At 60.6% G+C, this 15,923-nt stretch overlaps 2 protein-coding genes across 2 annotated transcripts; both read left to right on the top strand.

Moving 5' to 3' along the window:
* Window positions 1–6,505: 6,505 nt before the first annotated feature.
* On the top strand, window positions 6,506–10,671 carry LOC117643826 (cuticle protein 19.8-like). The gene is made up of 5 exons (XM_034382944.1): window positions 6,506–6,572; window positions 6,769–6,903; window positions 6,980–7,297; window positions 10,256–10,333; window positions 10,408–10,671. Exons 1-5 carry the CDS (start codon window positions 6,558–6,560, stop codon window positions 10,669–10,671), a joined length of 810 nt encoding a protein of 269 aa, XP_034238835.1. The 5' UTR covers window positions 6,506–6,557.
* Window positions 10,672–15,001: 4,330 nt separating this feature from the next.
* On the top strand, window positions 15,002–15,757 carry LOC117644477 (cuticle protein 19-like). Its single transcript, XM_034383989.1, has 2 exons — window positions 15,002–15,085; window positions 15,169–15,757. The coding sequence occupies exons 1-2, from the start codon at window positions 15,071–15,073 to the stop codon at window positions 15,691–15,693; spliced, it is 540 nt and encodes a 179-aa protein (XP_034239880.1). The 5' UTR covers window positions 15,002–15,070; the 3' UTR covers window positions 15,694–15,757.
* Window positions 15,758–15,923: the final 166 nt, after the last annotated feature.

The following is a 15,923-nucleotide window of genomic DNA, read 5'->3' as shown; positions in this document are numbered from 1 at the left end:
CCATAGTTCTTCTCGCTGTCACCGTCTTCACGACGAGGCGGCGGGACGGTGGAGGCCGGGGTCCCTCGGGCCTGCGACGCCCTGCGACGCCCTGCGACCTCCTTGCCGCTAATCTGTCGCTGCGCCTTGGCTGCGCCTTGCAATAGCCCGCGATCTTGTCCGTTTGTCATCATCGATACGTAACGTGCAAGGCGGCAAGGCGGCGATCGTAAACCTAGTTAGGGCGGTCTGCGCCTCGGCCTGCAGGCCGCACAGTGGGCCAGAAGACCGGTGGAGGCGGCCAAAACCGTAGACGCGTTTTTAGCTCCAGAGTCGCTAAATGGGACTCGAACCGAACGTGTGACCCCCACCAATGGATCGCTCTACGAACGAGGAATCCATTGGTGGGGTCACTCGTTCGGTTCGAGTCCCATTTAGCGACTCTGGAGCTCAAAACGCGTCTAGAGTTTTGTCCCCCTCCACCGGTCTTCTGGCCCACTGTGCGCCGGGCCGTCCAGGGCGATACAGATAACGGGCTGCATTGCGCAAACAACTGGCATGAGTGCGGCTCATGATTCCCAGTCGTCTTCGGCACGAGAGGGGAAAAAACGACCAAATTGCTGCAATTTAACAACAACAACAACATCAACAAGAGTGACAGGGCCGTGGCGGGTCAGGGGGACAGGGTCTTGAGGGTGACGGCGGCGCCGCGACTCAAATCCGGGCGAGTGCGAGCAAATGCAAGCGAATGCAAGCGCGAAATGCGGCCCGGTGGCCCCGAGGCCCTTTTCTCCTTTCCCTCATTATCTGCGGTTGACACGGCCATATGCCTCTCTGCGGATCTCGAGATCTCGAGATCGAGTTCGATGATTGGCCAACGCCGCTGGCCAATCGGCGTCATTCCCCATCGAGGCACGCGCCGTGGCGTCGCCTGGCGTGGCGTGCCGTGCCGTGCCGTGCCGTGCCGTGCCCTGCCGTGGCGTGCGCGGCCGCGTGGACGCGGGCAGCGGAAGAAACTGTGAAAGGATCCGAAAGGAATGATGACGTAATCAGCCGCGGGGCTCCAAACGGCGCGGCGAGCCGCTACCGAGACTAATCAGCCACCGCCTTCATCGCTATATAAAAATTTCACATCTGACAAAAATTAAAAAAAAAAAAACTTTTCTGAAAAAAAAATAGACGTTAACAAAAGAACGATAGATGCGTTGCTGCTTCCATCCTCCTCCACATTTTTAATGTTTTTTTCGCAGCAACGCGTTGCAGGCTGCTCTTCGCCACGCCCCTCGCCTTCTTCGGGCTGCACCGGTGCTCCTTGCCAGCCTTGCCAGCCTTGCCAGGTCCGATTTCTTTCCCAAAACCGGAAACCGGAGTACTCAACGCTACGTCCGCGTCTACGCGCTGCTGGAAGCGCTGGAGAGGTAGTGGCTGGAACTGGAGGAGTAGGCAGCCAGTCTTTGCACGGCGTAGAATGCCTGCATCCAGACCGCCTTCCTTTTTTCCTCTCTTTTGTTTTGCGTCACGTGTGTGAGTGTTCTCGTGTGTGTGCGTGAGTGTGTGTGTGATGAGCTAACTGGTGTATGTGTGTGTGTGTGAGCCAGGCTGCTGCCAGGGAATCGGGCCCGATTTTTACTCATCAACACTAGCCAGGCTCCAGCCACGCCGGCGGGCATTTATAACAAGTCCTCCCCAATGCAGTCCCACGGTGGCACCCAATTGGGCACATCCTGGCATGTGTGTGTGTGTGTGTGTGTGTTTGCTGTTGTGTGTGAGTGGGTTGAGGGGCGTCCTTACTGCTAGAGGAAGAACCCTCAAGCAGAGGTCAAAGATTTTGAAGAGCAAAGAGGGTCACCTTTTAAGCGCGAATGTGCGAGCGTGTGTGTGAGGTGTGAGAGAGAGGGGGGGAGAGAGATAATTTGGCGGCAAGGAGGAGACGGTGCGCTTTGTTAGGCTTCCTGCGGCTCGCCGCCGTGACGCAAACCAACTAGTACTCCGTAGACAATGGACCCGCTAACTCTCTCACACACATGCACACACGCGGCACACACGCGGCACACTCGTGAAAAGGGAAGGTTTACGCTGCAACCAGTTGGAATTAAATCGGGGCCGAAAAATCTGGCCAGATTTGGCCAGATCCCAAGTTGCTCTCCGAACGAGGGGTCGGGTCACACGTTCGGTTCGTGTCCCGTTTAGTGACTCTGGAGCACAAAACGCGTCTAGAGTTTTGGCCGGCGCCGGTCTTCACTGCGCGCCCTTCCCCGCGGCAGCGTGCGGCGGCGCGCGTGTGGACCAACTGGTGCTGTCCACGCGTGCGCGAGCACGTCAGCGAGCACGTCAGCGCGCACGTCAAGGCGCGCGTCGTCGCCATCCTAGCGGCGCGGCGGCGCCTTTCCAGTGACGAAACACCCTCAAAATGCAACGTCGCGGTGCCGCCGTCGTCTCCCCGTAGGGCCGGCCGGGGCGGGGCGGGGCGGGGGGGGGCGGGCCCTGAGGCTGGAGCACGCGCAGGCTGGCGTGTGTGCCGAGTGGGGCGTGTGCCGGGCGCGCGTGCACTGCCGCCTGCTCATGGGCTTTGCGGGGGCCCGGCTCCGCCACGCCGCCACGCCCGCCACGCCCGCCACGCCTCCCGCGGCCCCGCCGCCACCGCGGCGTGCGTGTGTGACGCGGCTGGACGCGGCTGGACGCGGCGCCCGACTCTCCCAAATCCCCAAGGCCACGGCGCCCCGCCCCGCCCGCCCCACCCCGCCCCGCGCGCCCTTGTTACACGGGGGCTGCCCTGCAATCCTATCCATTCGGGTAACGGTTCGTCTCGGCCCGCCCACAGCCCTGGCCGCCCTGGCCGTGCAGGCCGGGCAGCCATAACAACGCCAAGCCGTGCTGGCGTGCTGGCCGGCGGGCGGACGGCTCGGGATTTGTTTGCCCTTCAATGTATTTCTCAAGACGAGAGACGAGGCGACAACAGGATCACTGAGCGTTCCAGGGCAGTGAGATGAAAAGTCACGTCCAAGGGGCCAGAGCTACCAAGGGAGTACGATTTGCCGCCTGTACTCAATCCAAATCACGATTTCTTCATGTACATTCATGTACATGTTCATGTACTAAATGTACATTTAGTGCACCGGCATTTTTCACGTTTGTCAATTTTGCCGTGCTACTGCTTCCTGAACTATGTTCAAGCCTCCAGTGCCGTTAAAGTAGCGCGGTGGCATACCCCCATCCCATGATCCGGTCCGGCAGGCAGGGTGGCGCCCAGGCCGTGCTTGCCCTGCTTGCCCTGCTTGCCGTGCTTGTCGGCCGCCAGGTGGTTTGCGCGTCATTTTTGGCTCGCTGGCTACGGCCAGGAATGCCGCGTTGCACGCGTTGCGACAGGGCGGCGCCTGGCGGTGCCTCGGTGCCCTTGGACGCGGAGACCGCCATGGTCCAGGACAGGATGGAGGGACGCGGGGATGGGCTTTAACGAGCGAGCGCCCCCCTGGAGGGGGAGGGGGGGGGACGCACGCCGAGGGGCCCGATCTAGATCCGCGGCCCGCCCCCCCGCCCCGCCCCGCCCCACCGCGCCGCATAGCGACGCGTAGGGCGCGTGCTTTTGCACGGCGCGGCGGGTCCAACGAACGTCCTTGCTCGCCCTTGGTCCGCCCCTCTCCTCCCCTCCCTCCGAGCCGCCACGCCGCCACGCCGCGTCGGTCGCATCTCACTCGTCACGGTGCTCGCCTGCTCCGGCTGCTCCGGCTGCTCCGGCTGCAGACTAGATTCCGAGAGTCGTTTTCGTCGCTCTGCCCCTCTCGCACCAAGCCGGGACACCCATGAGTGTGACAGAGACGCAGCGATGAGAACGACTCTTGGAATGAGTCTGCCGCTCGGCCGCCAGACGGGCTGGCGCCACGTCCTTTCTGGACCGACGACAACGAGCCTCGCGGCGTCTGCAGTGGCCTGGCAGTGGCCTGGCAGTGGCCTGGCAGTGCCTGGCAGTGCCTGGCAGTGCCTGGCAGTGGCCTGGCAGTGGCCTGGCAGTGCCCTGGCAGTGGCCTGGCAGTGCCTGGCAGTGGCCTGGCAGTGCCCTGGCAGTGGCGTGGCAGTGCCTGGCAGTGCCTGGCAGTGGCCTGGTAGTGCCTGGCAGTGGCCTGGCAGTGGCCTGGCAGTGGCCTGGTAGTGCCTGGCAGTGGCCTGGCAGTGGCCTGGCAGTGGCCTGGTAGTGCCTGGCAGTGGCCTGGCAGTGGCCTGGCGGTGCCTGCGATGTCCGCGGCCGGGGGACGACGACGACGACGACGCCATGGCTGCTGTCGTCCCGCTGACGTCGCCGGCGCGGCGTGAGAGTGCATAAAGCCCTCGAGCTGGAGGTGGCCGAGGTGGCCGCGGTGGCCGCGGATTGCCCTGCAGACTGATTCCGAGAGTCGCTTTCGTCAATCTGTGCCTCTCGCACTCATGGGGCCTCCCGCTCGGGTGCGAGAGAGTCAGAGCGACGAACACGACTCTCGGAATCAGTCTGCTGGCAGCCAATCTGGAGCCACGGCGCGGCGCCCGTTGGGAAACTCGAACCTCGGCTGCCTTGTTATTCTTTATGACGTTTTCATGCCGCCCTGGCTGGCTGGCTGCTGGCCGGCTGGGCGCGCTGGCTAGTTTACTTTGTGATTTCGCCCACCCTTTCTTGGCACCGCGTGGTGGGCGGCCCGCTTCACCCGCACCTCCCTCCACCCCGAGATCATCAATGGGCGGAAGGACACGCCGAACACGATGCCAAGGACCGCGAGCCTCCGCGGCCACGGCGCCGTGGTCCATCACACTCATCAACTAGCGGCACTGAAAACGGCGCCGCAAGGGCACTGCAGTGATCATCATTATGCACAACCAACATCATCATCATCATCATTATCAGCGCTGTCTAGTCCTTTTGCAGACAAAACTCAAACCGGTACTGATTCACAGTGCACCTGCTGCTCCACCGCTTTGCACGGAAGACGCAAGCGCCGGCCGCGCTAACCAAGCGACAACGACGAGGGGTGTGCGCCAGCCTGCACACTGATTACGAGAGTCGTTTTTCGGCTCTCTGACTCTCCCACACGTAAACGGGGCGCGCATGGAGTGCAAGAGCGACAGAGCGACGAAAACGACTCTCAGAATCAAGTCTACAGCTGCACACAAGGTGCGCACTAAGCCCCCGCGCTCTGACCGCCACGGCGGTGCAACGTCACGGCGCCCTTCTTCGAGGCGCCCAGATCGAACCCGACGGACACTGAAGGGATTACGACAGGCCGCGCCCCGGCCGCCCGCAAGGAGTCCGTGTGGTCGGTTGAACGCCCCGGCCGTGCTAATTGGAATGGGAACGGGACGGGCCGTGCATTGCCGTGCATGCATGGGCAATGGGAGCCTGGCGGGCGGCAGTGGCACGCCACGCCACGCCTCGCCACGCCTCGCCACGCCACGGGATGTGAAAGGAAGGTCACGAAGGAATCGGGAATGGAATGGGATTCGGGGCCGGCGCCACATGCCACACGCACCAACGCCACGCCCCGCCCCGCCGACCGGAGAGCGAAATGGAAATGGTAATGGGCTCCGACCAACACTTCTTCACCTTGCGCTTTGAAAAGTTAGAATAGAAGAGAGGGGGAGGCGTGTTGGAACCAATGCCCCGGAGTTGGGGTTGAGAAAGGGTGACTGTCGTTTGAGTCAAGCCTGGGAGGGCTGGGCACTGCACCACTGCAACGGGGGCACGTATTCCAAAGTGATGTGGCTCACCAGGAAAACTTTGCCCCGCTTTTGATTACAGAATGCCTGGGCCGACGCATGGGACGCACTCTTCCCACACATACACACAAAGTACTACACAACTGACCCACACCAAGTACGAAATTGAGACAAACGATGGTGGACTGGAGGACTAGACCCAGTGTGGGTAAAAACGAGCCTCACAGACCGCGGAAGAGAGGGAAAGAGCGCTACCCTGCACGGTTATTGCAACCGGTCTCTGTACCCACGACCTGCCGCGGCGCCGCGGCCCGCTCAGCCGAAAACGCACGCTGCTTACGTGACAATAAAGGGGATCACATGGCCACGAAAAGGCGCACCCATTACGCACTCCGGAAGCAGAGGGGATTCGTTTGAGGCGCTCTGTGAGTGAACGCTTCTTTGGAATGTCCTGCATGTCCCGAAAGCACCTGTGCAGCGCCACCACGGTCGTTTGAATGCGGAGCATCCCGGGCAGGACCCTCTCCTTCATTTCAATGCCCAGTCCCTACTCCTCGTGGCCGCTCACCCAGTCCAGCCCCGCCATGGGCCCGCCATGGGCGCTGCAGCCCCGCCCGCCGCGCCCCGCCGCGCCCCGCCCCTCCCGACGCGCCCCGCCCCTCCCGACGCGCCCCGCCTCGCGGCGCCAGGAGGCCCGGGCCACTGGGACCCCTTCTCCGCCCTCTCCCTTCTCAATTTTGGAAGTGGAGCAATTTTTCGGTGGTGCCCGCTGTGGCCAGGCTCCGCCAGGCTCCACGCGCACGTGGTATAAAAGGCGGCGGTGGGACTGCAGGCGCCACAATCCAGTCTCCGCTTTCCTCCGAGCAGTTTGTGTGTGGTGCACTCCCATCTCGTTTAGAATGGCGTTCTTCAAGGTAGGGCAGGACATCACAAGTGCAGTGCCAAGGATTACCCCAAGTGCTTCAGTGAACTCAGTGCCTCTAGCTGGACTTAGTGCTTCGCAGCAAAGAGAAACTATCGGCCTTTCCGGATACATACTTGGATACTTGCGCCGGAGTGTGGTAGCTGTGCGGTGCGCGGCTGGTGCTGACTTTGGTCGTTTGTGTTTAGGTGCTGAGCTGCATGGCTGTGCTCGCTGTGGCTGCCGTCTCGGCCGCTCCCGGATACCTGGAGCAGCCCGTGTACGCCCACGCCGTGCACGCCGCGCCGCTGGCCGTGGCCCACCACGAGGCCGAGGACTACCATGTGCGTCAACAGGATCAAACCTGAGAGTTTGTTGTTGTTGTCAAAAATCATACTGATTTTGTCCATGCTCTCTCAGGCCCACCCCAAGTACGCTTTCAAGTACGGCGTCCACGACGCGCACACCGGTGACGTGAAGAGCGCCTCCGAGCACCGCGACGGCGACGTGGTCAAGGGCGAGTACTCCCTGCTGCAGCCCGACGGCACCACCCGCACCGTGCACTACACCGCCGACGACCACAACGGCTTCAACGCCGTCGTCACCAACTCCGGCCACGCCGTCCACGCCGAGGTCCACGCCGCCCCCGTCGTCCACCACGCCCCCGTGGTCCACGCGGCGCCCGTCCTCTCCTACGAACACGGCTACAGCCACCTTGAGTCGCCCTACGCCCACTACTAGGGCCCCACGCCCTTAGCGGAGTGTCCCTTGCCTGCCGCCTGCACCGGGGCCTGGGCTGCTTGACCATAGTTGCCCAGCGCCCCAGCCAGGCAGGCGCCTTGCGACGGACACGAATCATCATTCTTCGCCTTCTTCGCCATCACCCTCGTCATCCTCACGCACCGCGACGCCACCACCACAACACGGTCGCGGGCAGCAAAGTTCCTCTACATCATCGAACATCACCATTCTTCATCACGTAGACTCTTCGAGTCAACTAGTCAAGCGCTGTAATACCAATGCGATGCTGAGAAGTACATTGCTGTAAAGTTGAAGCGAATCAAATATATTTTCTGTGGTAACTGCTCAATAGTACGGGATCGTTTTCTTACCCTCTTCCATAAAAAATAAAACGAGTAAGGGGCCGTTAAAACAAAGCAGGGAAGTCACAAACTTTCTCTTGTGAATCACTAGTCTGATTAGGAAGAAAAACTGTCCCTTTAGATTGATTCTCCAATTATACTCCTTTGTGCTTTGAATAATTTTGCCACATAAGATCGAATTGGTTCCATAATACAAGTAGTACAAGGCCAAAAGTGGATAGACTTAAGCAACCTTGCAAGACTGTTGCGAAAAAATTGTTTTTAAACCAATAAATTACAAGCAAAAAGGGGGCCGAAGATAGCTCTGTACTGCAACGATGAGGGTCCCAAACTACTGTCGAATGGGGAACCAAGATGGCGCCGCGACAATGGGAGTCCCATACTACTGTCGAATGGGGAACCAAGATGGCGCCGCGACAATGGGGGTTCCATACTACTGTCGAATGGGGAACCAAGATGGCGCCGCAACAATGGGAGTCCCATACTACTGTCGAATGGGGAACCAAGATGGCGCCGTGACAATAGGGGTTCCATACTACTGACGAAGATCAGCCCACTGGAAGCGCTCGCTTGGCGGCGCGCTCGGCCTGCTCGTGCTGGATGCGGGTCATGGTGCGCGTCCTCTGCGTCATCGTGAAGACGACGTGAATGGAGCGATGGCGTGCGCGCGCCGCGTCACGCAACGGAACGCGCACGCTCGCGCACGGGACGGCGCGCGCGTGATTTCTTCACGCCTCGGTGTTGAAACAAGAGCACGCCGCTGTGGGTGCAGTGCGCTGCGCGGAGCAAGACACGCCTAGTTGACAGGACACAATGACCCCCGTGCCGTCGTGCCGCACCCCCGAGTGGGTATCATCTGCATGGCAGGCTGCCTCCGAACGGTGCTTTCGCCACCCGGTCTCTCTGGCACTCATGGGGCACCTCGCAAAGGAGCGAGAGAGACGGGATGAACCTCGCTGCCCCGCGTGCCTCCGCGTGCCGCCAGCGCCTTGGCGTGTCAGACCTTCTCTTGCGCGTCCTCGTCGCTTGCGCCGGGAAGTCGCGGACTGTCGCCTTTGTTTTGCCTCACGTAACAACAACAGCTCATCGCACTCGCCTAAATGTGTGCCAATACGACCGTCCCTGTCTTTGTTGTCATTGCGCGTGGAGAACATACCCTTGCACGGCGGGCCAGAGGACCGGTGCAGGCGGACAAAATCCCAGGCGCGTTTTGAGCTCCAGAGTCGCTAAATGGGACTGAAACCAGCATAAGACAAAGAGAGGCGGGTGTAGAGAAAGAGGTTGAAGACGGGGCGATATGGCAAAATGTTTCTACTTTTTACAGAGTCAAAGTGCGACCTTTCTTTACCCTCCTCCCAGGTGGCTTTGGCTGCTTCGAGGGGAAGACAGAGGAGGGGATGAAATAACATTTCCATTTCAACAAAAGGGCTACCCGTATTCATTCCATCCTTGACATTGTTTGATTTTGTAAGATGTCCTTTCCTCCATCTCAGCGCATGGGCCGCAAGGGGTCAGCGTATAAAACTTTCACAAATAAGTGATGCTCGTTGTGAGTATTCCTCCTCCCACACGGCACGACTCGGACGGACATAAGTAGCGGCAAGTCACGCAATACGACTGGGAGCGAGTTCTCACTCATGTCCACATTTCTCTGTGTGAACTGAAGAAGCGACGACCCACCACTGTCCTGTCCCGGCCTGGGAAAATGATGCCACACGCGCCTTTTTCCGCTTTTCCTCTCGATTTTCTTTTCTGCGGAGAAAACTGCCGTGTGACGGGCAGGCCGGAGCGGACCCAATCGCATAGAGTGAGGTTACCTAAACGCGCGCGAACGGCACTAACGCACATTTCCCGCGCCGCGTGGCCCAGCGTCGCCAACCGGAGAGCGACGCATGGCGGCAGCGCGGCCGGAGCCTCGGCATGTCCTGGAACAGGAAGCGGCGCGGGGCGACGATTGACGGCGGGATGACAGGCGACAAACACTGCATTATCCCACTTAGCCGGCCCCCTCCTCCTCATCCCTTCCCCTGTCCACTCCAGTTTCCGCTCCAGCAGCGCGGACGGCCCGGACGGGTGTGGCAGGGGCGGGACAAGGGGATGGATGTGGGAAGGAAAGAGGGGGAGGGAAGCACCGGCAGGCTGCCGGCGGCATGCACGCTGTGTCGTCACCGCCCCTGGAGGAAGGGGTGGGAAATAGAGCGCAAGGCAGGGATGCACTGGGCGGCCTGGGGTGGGGGTGGCCAAGGGGGCTCGTATATATAACCACAGGTGCAGAAGGCGAGTGCAGTTATTTCTGTTTACTTGAGTGAGGAACATCTTCGGAAAACATCTTAACCACCGCCATGGCTTACCTCAAGGTACAATCCAGTTCAAGACCAAGTAGTGTCGTGTGTGTGAGCCAATCGGATTTCTACAGTGCAGTGATCATCGTGAAGGATAGTGCACCGGAGTGTTTTCGAGTGAATGATAGATACGGAGGAACAACTTCTCATTTTCAGAAGACAAAACGCGCTGTTGGACTTGGAGTTTCACGTTCAATAGTTTTTAAAGGAGTGGTGTGTGCCCTCTGACGAGCCTTTCTTTGCCTTTCCAGGCAACCGTTGTCTTCACCCTCGTCGCGCTGACCGTCGCCCTGGCCCACCCAGTGTACGAGGAGGAGCATGAAGTCTACGTCAGTACACCACCGATGAAACCACCTCGGCGTGAAGGTTCCGACAACTTAACATCCATTCTGTGTTCCCGCAGGCCCACCCCAAGTACTCTTACAAGTACGGCGTCCACGACGCGCACACCGGCGACGTGAAGAGCGCCTCCGAGCACCGCGACGGCGACGTGGTCAAGGGCGAGTACTCCCTGCTGCAGCCCGACGGCATCGTCCGCACCGTGCACTACACCGCCGACAAGCACAACGGCTTCAACGCCGTCGTCACCAACTCCGGCCACGGCGCGCACCCCGAGGTCCACGGCCACGCCGCCGGCCTCGGTGGCGGCTACGGCGGGCTGTACTAGCCGCCCCGCCACAGCAGCAGCAGCATGATCTCACCAAAGCCCTACTTGTCCACTAGTCAAACGCCCTCGCGTCGGGACGTCACGTAATAAACGAACGAGTCTCGATGCCGTCTCTTCTCATTCGACTCTACTTTTGCATATCGCCCACACCTCGCAATTATTTTCCACGTCTCCGAGTTTGAGTCGGAAGAAAGTGGAGTAGCCGGCGGCTCTGCGAAGTCCACGTCAGGCGTGTCGCGTGCTGCCACTGCTGGCGGTGTGCTGTCATCGGCTGTTTATGCCAGCCGGCTGAAAAATCATGACTGGTTCGTTGCTTTCACCCGTCGCCGTGGCGGCCAGTAGGCCGGCAGGCGGCGCTGCAGTCGCCATTCGGCGTCGATAAGCTGAGTGGCGGAGAGTACGTAGAGACAAATCGGCGCGATACGCGCGGGCCGAACGGGGCCAGCGTGCTCAGAAAACAACAACGAAACAAACATAAACAAAACGGGATTCAAGCCATTTCAACCCGAAATGCACTCCACGATCGGTCTTGAACGAAAACAAAATTGGCTCCTACATGCGGAAGCCTCTCGACGTGCTGATGACGTTGGGCGAAAACCTGAGCGCGTTCTGAACTGAAAAGTGAACAGTGAACAGAAAACAATGAGGCTGGAATCAGTCAGCGGTATCAATTGCTCTTGGCCTAGATGAGCAGCGTATTGCTGCCAACGTGTTTTTCATTCACACCTAGTTCACACCCCATTAGTCACCGTTCGGAACAGCTGCCAAAACTGGCGATGGTGTGAGTGTTTGTTGGCCCGGCGGACGACGGGCGCGATTCGCGGGCCTCGCGATGCCAGCCGAGACTCTTTACGTGGCAAATTGACAGCTAATGGAATGGGACTGGGGGCAAGGCGTGCCAGGCGTCGTCGCCCGGCCGGCAAGACTCTGATTTATTGCCATAAGTCCGCGGTAATGAGCTCGTGAGCCCACGCCGTGACGCCGAGGTCCAGCAGACCGATTCCGAGAGTCCGTTTTCGTCGTTCTGTCCCTCTCGCACTTATGGCGTGCCTCGTATAGGTGCGAGAGAGGCAGAACGACGAAAACGACTCTCGGAATCAGCCTAGGGTGCTTTGCAGTGCTGCAGTCCGCGGCCCGCCGGCCAGCCCGCTCGCATTCATTATGCAGTGTCCGCTTTTTCTGCAGACTGATTCCGAGAGTCGTTTTCGTCGCTTTGTCTCCCTCGCACCACTACGGGACGCCACATGAGTGCGAGAGAGACAGAGAGACGAAAACGACAGTCGGACTCGGTCTGCAAGCCCCACCGGGCCCACCTTGACACGCATCTCGCCCTGCTCAGCCCGAGCCCGGAGTCATTCAAAATGGTGGCATTTTGGAGGCACTGAGATGGATCTTTTTCGTCGCACGATGACGATTTTCCAAAACCTGATATGACGCTCTGGGCAACGCTTCGAGGGGCTTTCCCTCCAGAAACCAGCGGTTCTGCCTAGACGCCAACGTCGGCCGAATGGGACGGTGGAGGCCCCCGGCAGGGTAGGCAACCCAACTGCCGTGCCTCCAGCCGCCACCATTGCTGCGCCGTGCGGTTGGCAACCCTTCCGGCACGCGAGCCGCGAAGGCTCTCGGTCCGGCGTGGTTTCAGGGCTCCAGGCGCTACAATGTTAACGCCACATTTTACGGTGTAGGTTACCGGTCATCCAAAGGATTTACTGCGAGCAGGTCGAAGAGTTTGCCTCGTGGAGTCTGACCATTCTAGAAACCCGAGGCATCATCACGTCATCCCTATCTGTATGTCTAGCTGCTGGATGTTGATTTTACGAACGGTGCTTCGTCGTTGTGTCTCTCTCGCTCCCCCTATATGCCCCATGAGTGCGAGAGAGACAGAGGGACGAAACCACTGTTCGGATCAGCCCACGAGTTGGCGCGGATCCAGGGGGTTTTAGCATGACCACCTTGAAGGTAGACAAAAAGTTATTCAAAGTGTCACTTAGCCCCCACCCTCCCCCAAGCAAAGGCCGCCCCTAGGTCCGCCACTGCCCGCAGGACGTGCCGCCGGTCCACAGTGGGCCAGAAGACCAGTAGAGGTAACCAAAACTCTAGACACGTTTTGAGCTCCAGAGTCGCTAGACAGGACTCGAACCAAACGTGTGACCACACCAATGGATTCCTCGTTCGAAGGGCAATCCATTGATGGGGTCACACGTTCGGTTCGAGGCCCATTTAGCGACTCTGGGGTTCAAAACGCGTCTAGAGTTTTGGCCACCTCCCCGGTCTTCTGGCCCACTGTGCAGTCCTCGCGTGTCTCGCGCCGGTCTCGTTCGCAGCGCCACCAGCAGACTGATTCCGAGAGTCGTTCTCGTCGCTGTCTCCCTCGCACTCATGGGGCGGCCCGCGTCGGTGCGAGAGAGAGACGGCGACGAACAGGACTCCCGGAATCAGTCTGCAGAGCGCGAGACGCGCGTGGCGGCGCGAAGAAGTGCAAGTGTGTGCCGTAACTTTTCGGAAACGGAAGCCAGGCGTGGAATCCACTGCTTCGCGCGTGACCACGCTGCGCTCGCGGCGCACGCGGCGCACGCCCAGGCGAGCCTACACTGCCTAGACGCCTGCCTAGACCAACGGTCAGGGCGCAATGCGGGGCTGCGCGGAGCTGCGGACGTGGGGCGGGGAGGACGCGGGCACGGCGGCCGGGCGAGCGGACGGGAGGCTGGCAGACGGACTGACACAGCCGCCGACGGAGCGACTCCGGTGAATCGGTTCGTCGCTCTGCCCCACTCGCACACTCAAGGGACCCCCAACGAGTGCGACTGAGACAGAGGGGCCGAAAGACTCTACGGGATCAGTCTGATTGTCGTGGTGGATGGGTAGCGAGTAAACTGACCACTGACCGCCAGCAGACTGACTGCGGAGAGCGTTTTCGTCACGCTGTCTCTCAGGCACCAGTACTACGGGGCGGCCTATGAGTGCGAAAGAGGCAGAGCGACGGAAACGACTCTCGGAATCTGTCTGTGCGATCGATGGAGGCGAGAGGGGATGCCAACCAAGAAAGACCGAGACCGACATCGAAGTGACGAAAAGCAAAACCGTCAGAGGGCACAGTACAAGCACCCCCCAAAATAAATCCTTAAAAAATTGGACAAAAAAAGCGGACGTAGGTTATTGAGGATTTGAACCCGGAATGGCACGAATGCAGATCCGGTTGGTTCCCCCACTAGACATGCGGTGAAGCGTGCGCTGGTGCTACTCACATGATAGGTCCGAGCGGCCAATCACGCAGAGTCGCCCCGTCGCCCGCCAACGCACGAGAAGGGCACCACTCACGACGGCACCGACTAGAGGGAAAGACGCGACAACTCGGTCACAGTGGGCCAGAAGACCGGGAGGTAGCCAAAACTCTGGACCCGTTTTGAGCTCCGGACTCGCTAAACAGGACACTGACCGAACGTGTGACCCCACCAATGGATAACTCGTTTGGAGAGCAATCCGTTTATGGGGTCACACGTTTAAGTTCGAGTCCCATCTAGCGACTCTGGAGCTCAAAACGCAACCGGGATTTTGACTGCCCCCACTGATCTTCTGGCCCACTGTGCGCTGTGATTCAACGGTTCGCTGTTTTCCCGACGAGGCCCTCTCGGCCAGACAACGGTACATTCCCCAGCAAAAGTGACCGAAATTGAGCGGCCCGGTCGGCGACAACGCGCGCACGCGGCCCGACGGGTGGACTTGGAGTGGCTGCGGGGGGCGCGCGCCCCCGGTACATATGGGCTCGGTCCGTCGGATCTTTGTCCGGCGCGGTGGTGCAGCGGCTGACGCAACGGCCGCGCCGCGTTACCGCGTCTCGCGACGCCGCCGCTGACCGCGTGGAGCCCGCCGATTGCGTGAGACAGAAAAGCGTCGCGACGCCGGCGCGCCAGGACGCCGCCGCCACCCCCAGCGGTAGCGTCCGCTTCCTGGGGGAGGACGCCGCCGGCAGAGCGCGCCGCCGGGGGTCCCAAGCCGCCGAAAAGGCGGCCCATATGGCGCCGGCCGTGGCCATGGCACTCAGCCCCACCTCGCCGGCCGGCGTGACCGGCGCGTGGTGGGGTGCCGCGTGGGGGAGGCCGACGGTCGCCGACGGTCGCGGCGTCTCTCTCGCTCTCTCGCGCCGCCGGGAAGGATGCCGTTCTCGCTCTACGCCGGCCGGCACGGCAGTGCACTGGACGACAATGATCTTGTTGCTCGCGCAGTGCACCAGAAACTTTGCATCAGCCGAACTGCAGGCATGCTGCAGGGGCGGCGCAGCCCCCAGAGAGCCCCGCTCAAATATATAAGCCCGTGTGCCCCGGAGTTCGGCATCAGTTCAACCAGCAGCTCAGAGCAGAACACCAGCACCAGCACACCAGCAACCCCAGCCAACCACAAGATGGCCCTCTCCCACGTAAGAGCACCCGAGAGACTTCAACGCAAGGGGGGGAGGCTAGAGGCGTGGATGGTCACGGTGGCTTGCCGGTTCTGTTGCAGATGATCTTGGTCGCCGTGGTGGTGGCGTCCGCCAGCAGCAGCCCCGTCGGTGGCTACGGCGGTAGCGTGGTGCTCGGTAGCGCCGAGTCCTACGCCTCCATCAGCACCGCCCCCGCCGTCGCTTCCTACGCCACCCCCGCCGTGGCTTCCTACGCCGCCCCCGCCGTCGCTTCCTACGCCGCCCCCGCTGTGACCGCCTACGCCGCCCCCGCCGTGGCCTCCTACGCCGTCCCCGCCGTCTCCTACAAGGCCGAGCCCGAGATCATCGCCTACCCGCGGTACGCCTTCAAGTACGGCGTCACGGACGGCAAGACGGGCGACGTGAAGGACCAGGCCGAGGAGCGCGACGGCGACGTGGTGAAGGGCGAGTACTCCCTGCTGCAGCCCGACGGCAGGAAGCGCGTCGTCAACTACCTCTGCGACGGCAAGAACGGCTGCAACCAGGTCGTGTCCTACAGCGGCCAGGCCGTGCACCCCCAGGTGGTGGTCCCCGTCAAGGTGGCCGCGTACGGACCCGCCTACTAGTGCCCACCTTTGTGACTGACTCATCATTGCGCTGTAAATATCTCATCGAATAAAGACGAATATTTAATTGAAACAGTGATTGTGTGATTTACCAAGTGATAAGTGCCCAGTGTCCCACAAAATCTGGATTACCCTCGCCGCTGCCTGCGCTGAAGGGTGAGTTCAAAGCAGTCCCGCAACTACGTAGTGTTTCCGCAAAAGTTTGTCAAACTTTCCATAGATCATTAGGG

This window comes from Thrips palmi, unplaced genomic scaffold, assembly GCF_012932325.1.
Source record: "Thrips palmi isolate BJ-2018 unplaced genomic scaffold, TpBJ-2018v1 HiC_scaffold_1, whole genome shotgun sequence".
In the NCBI taxonomy this organism is placed as follows: domain Eukaryota; kingdom Metazoa; phylum Arthropoda; class Insecta; order Thysanoptera; family Thripidae; genus Thrips; species Thrips palmi.
This window is presented reverse-complemented; position numbering and strand designations above follow the sequence as displayed.

Coding starts and splice junctions, on each gene's coding strand:
- LOC117643826 (XM_034382944.1), top strand. Junction 7,298..10,255: donor AGTCGCCCTACGCCCACTAC/TAGGGCCCCACG, acceptor TTGCCTTTCCAG/GCAACCGTTGTCTTCACCCT. Junction 10,334..10,407: donor AGGAGGAGCATGAAGTCTAC/GTCAGTACACCA, acceptor GTGTTCCCGCAG/GCCCACCCCAAGTACTCTTA.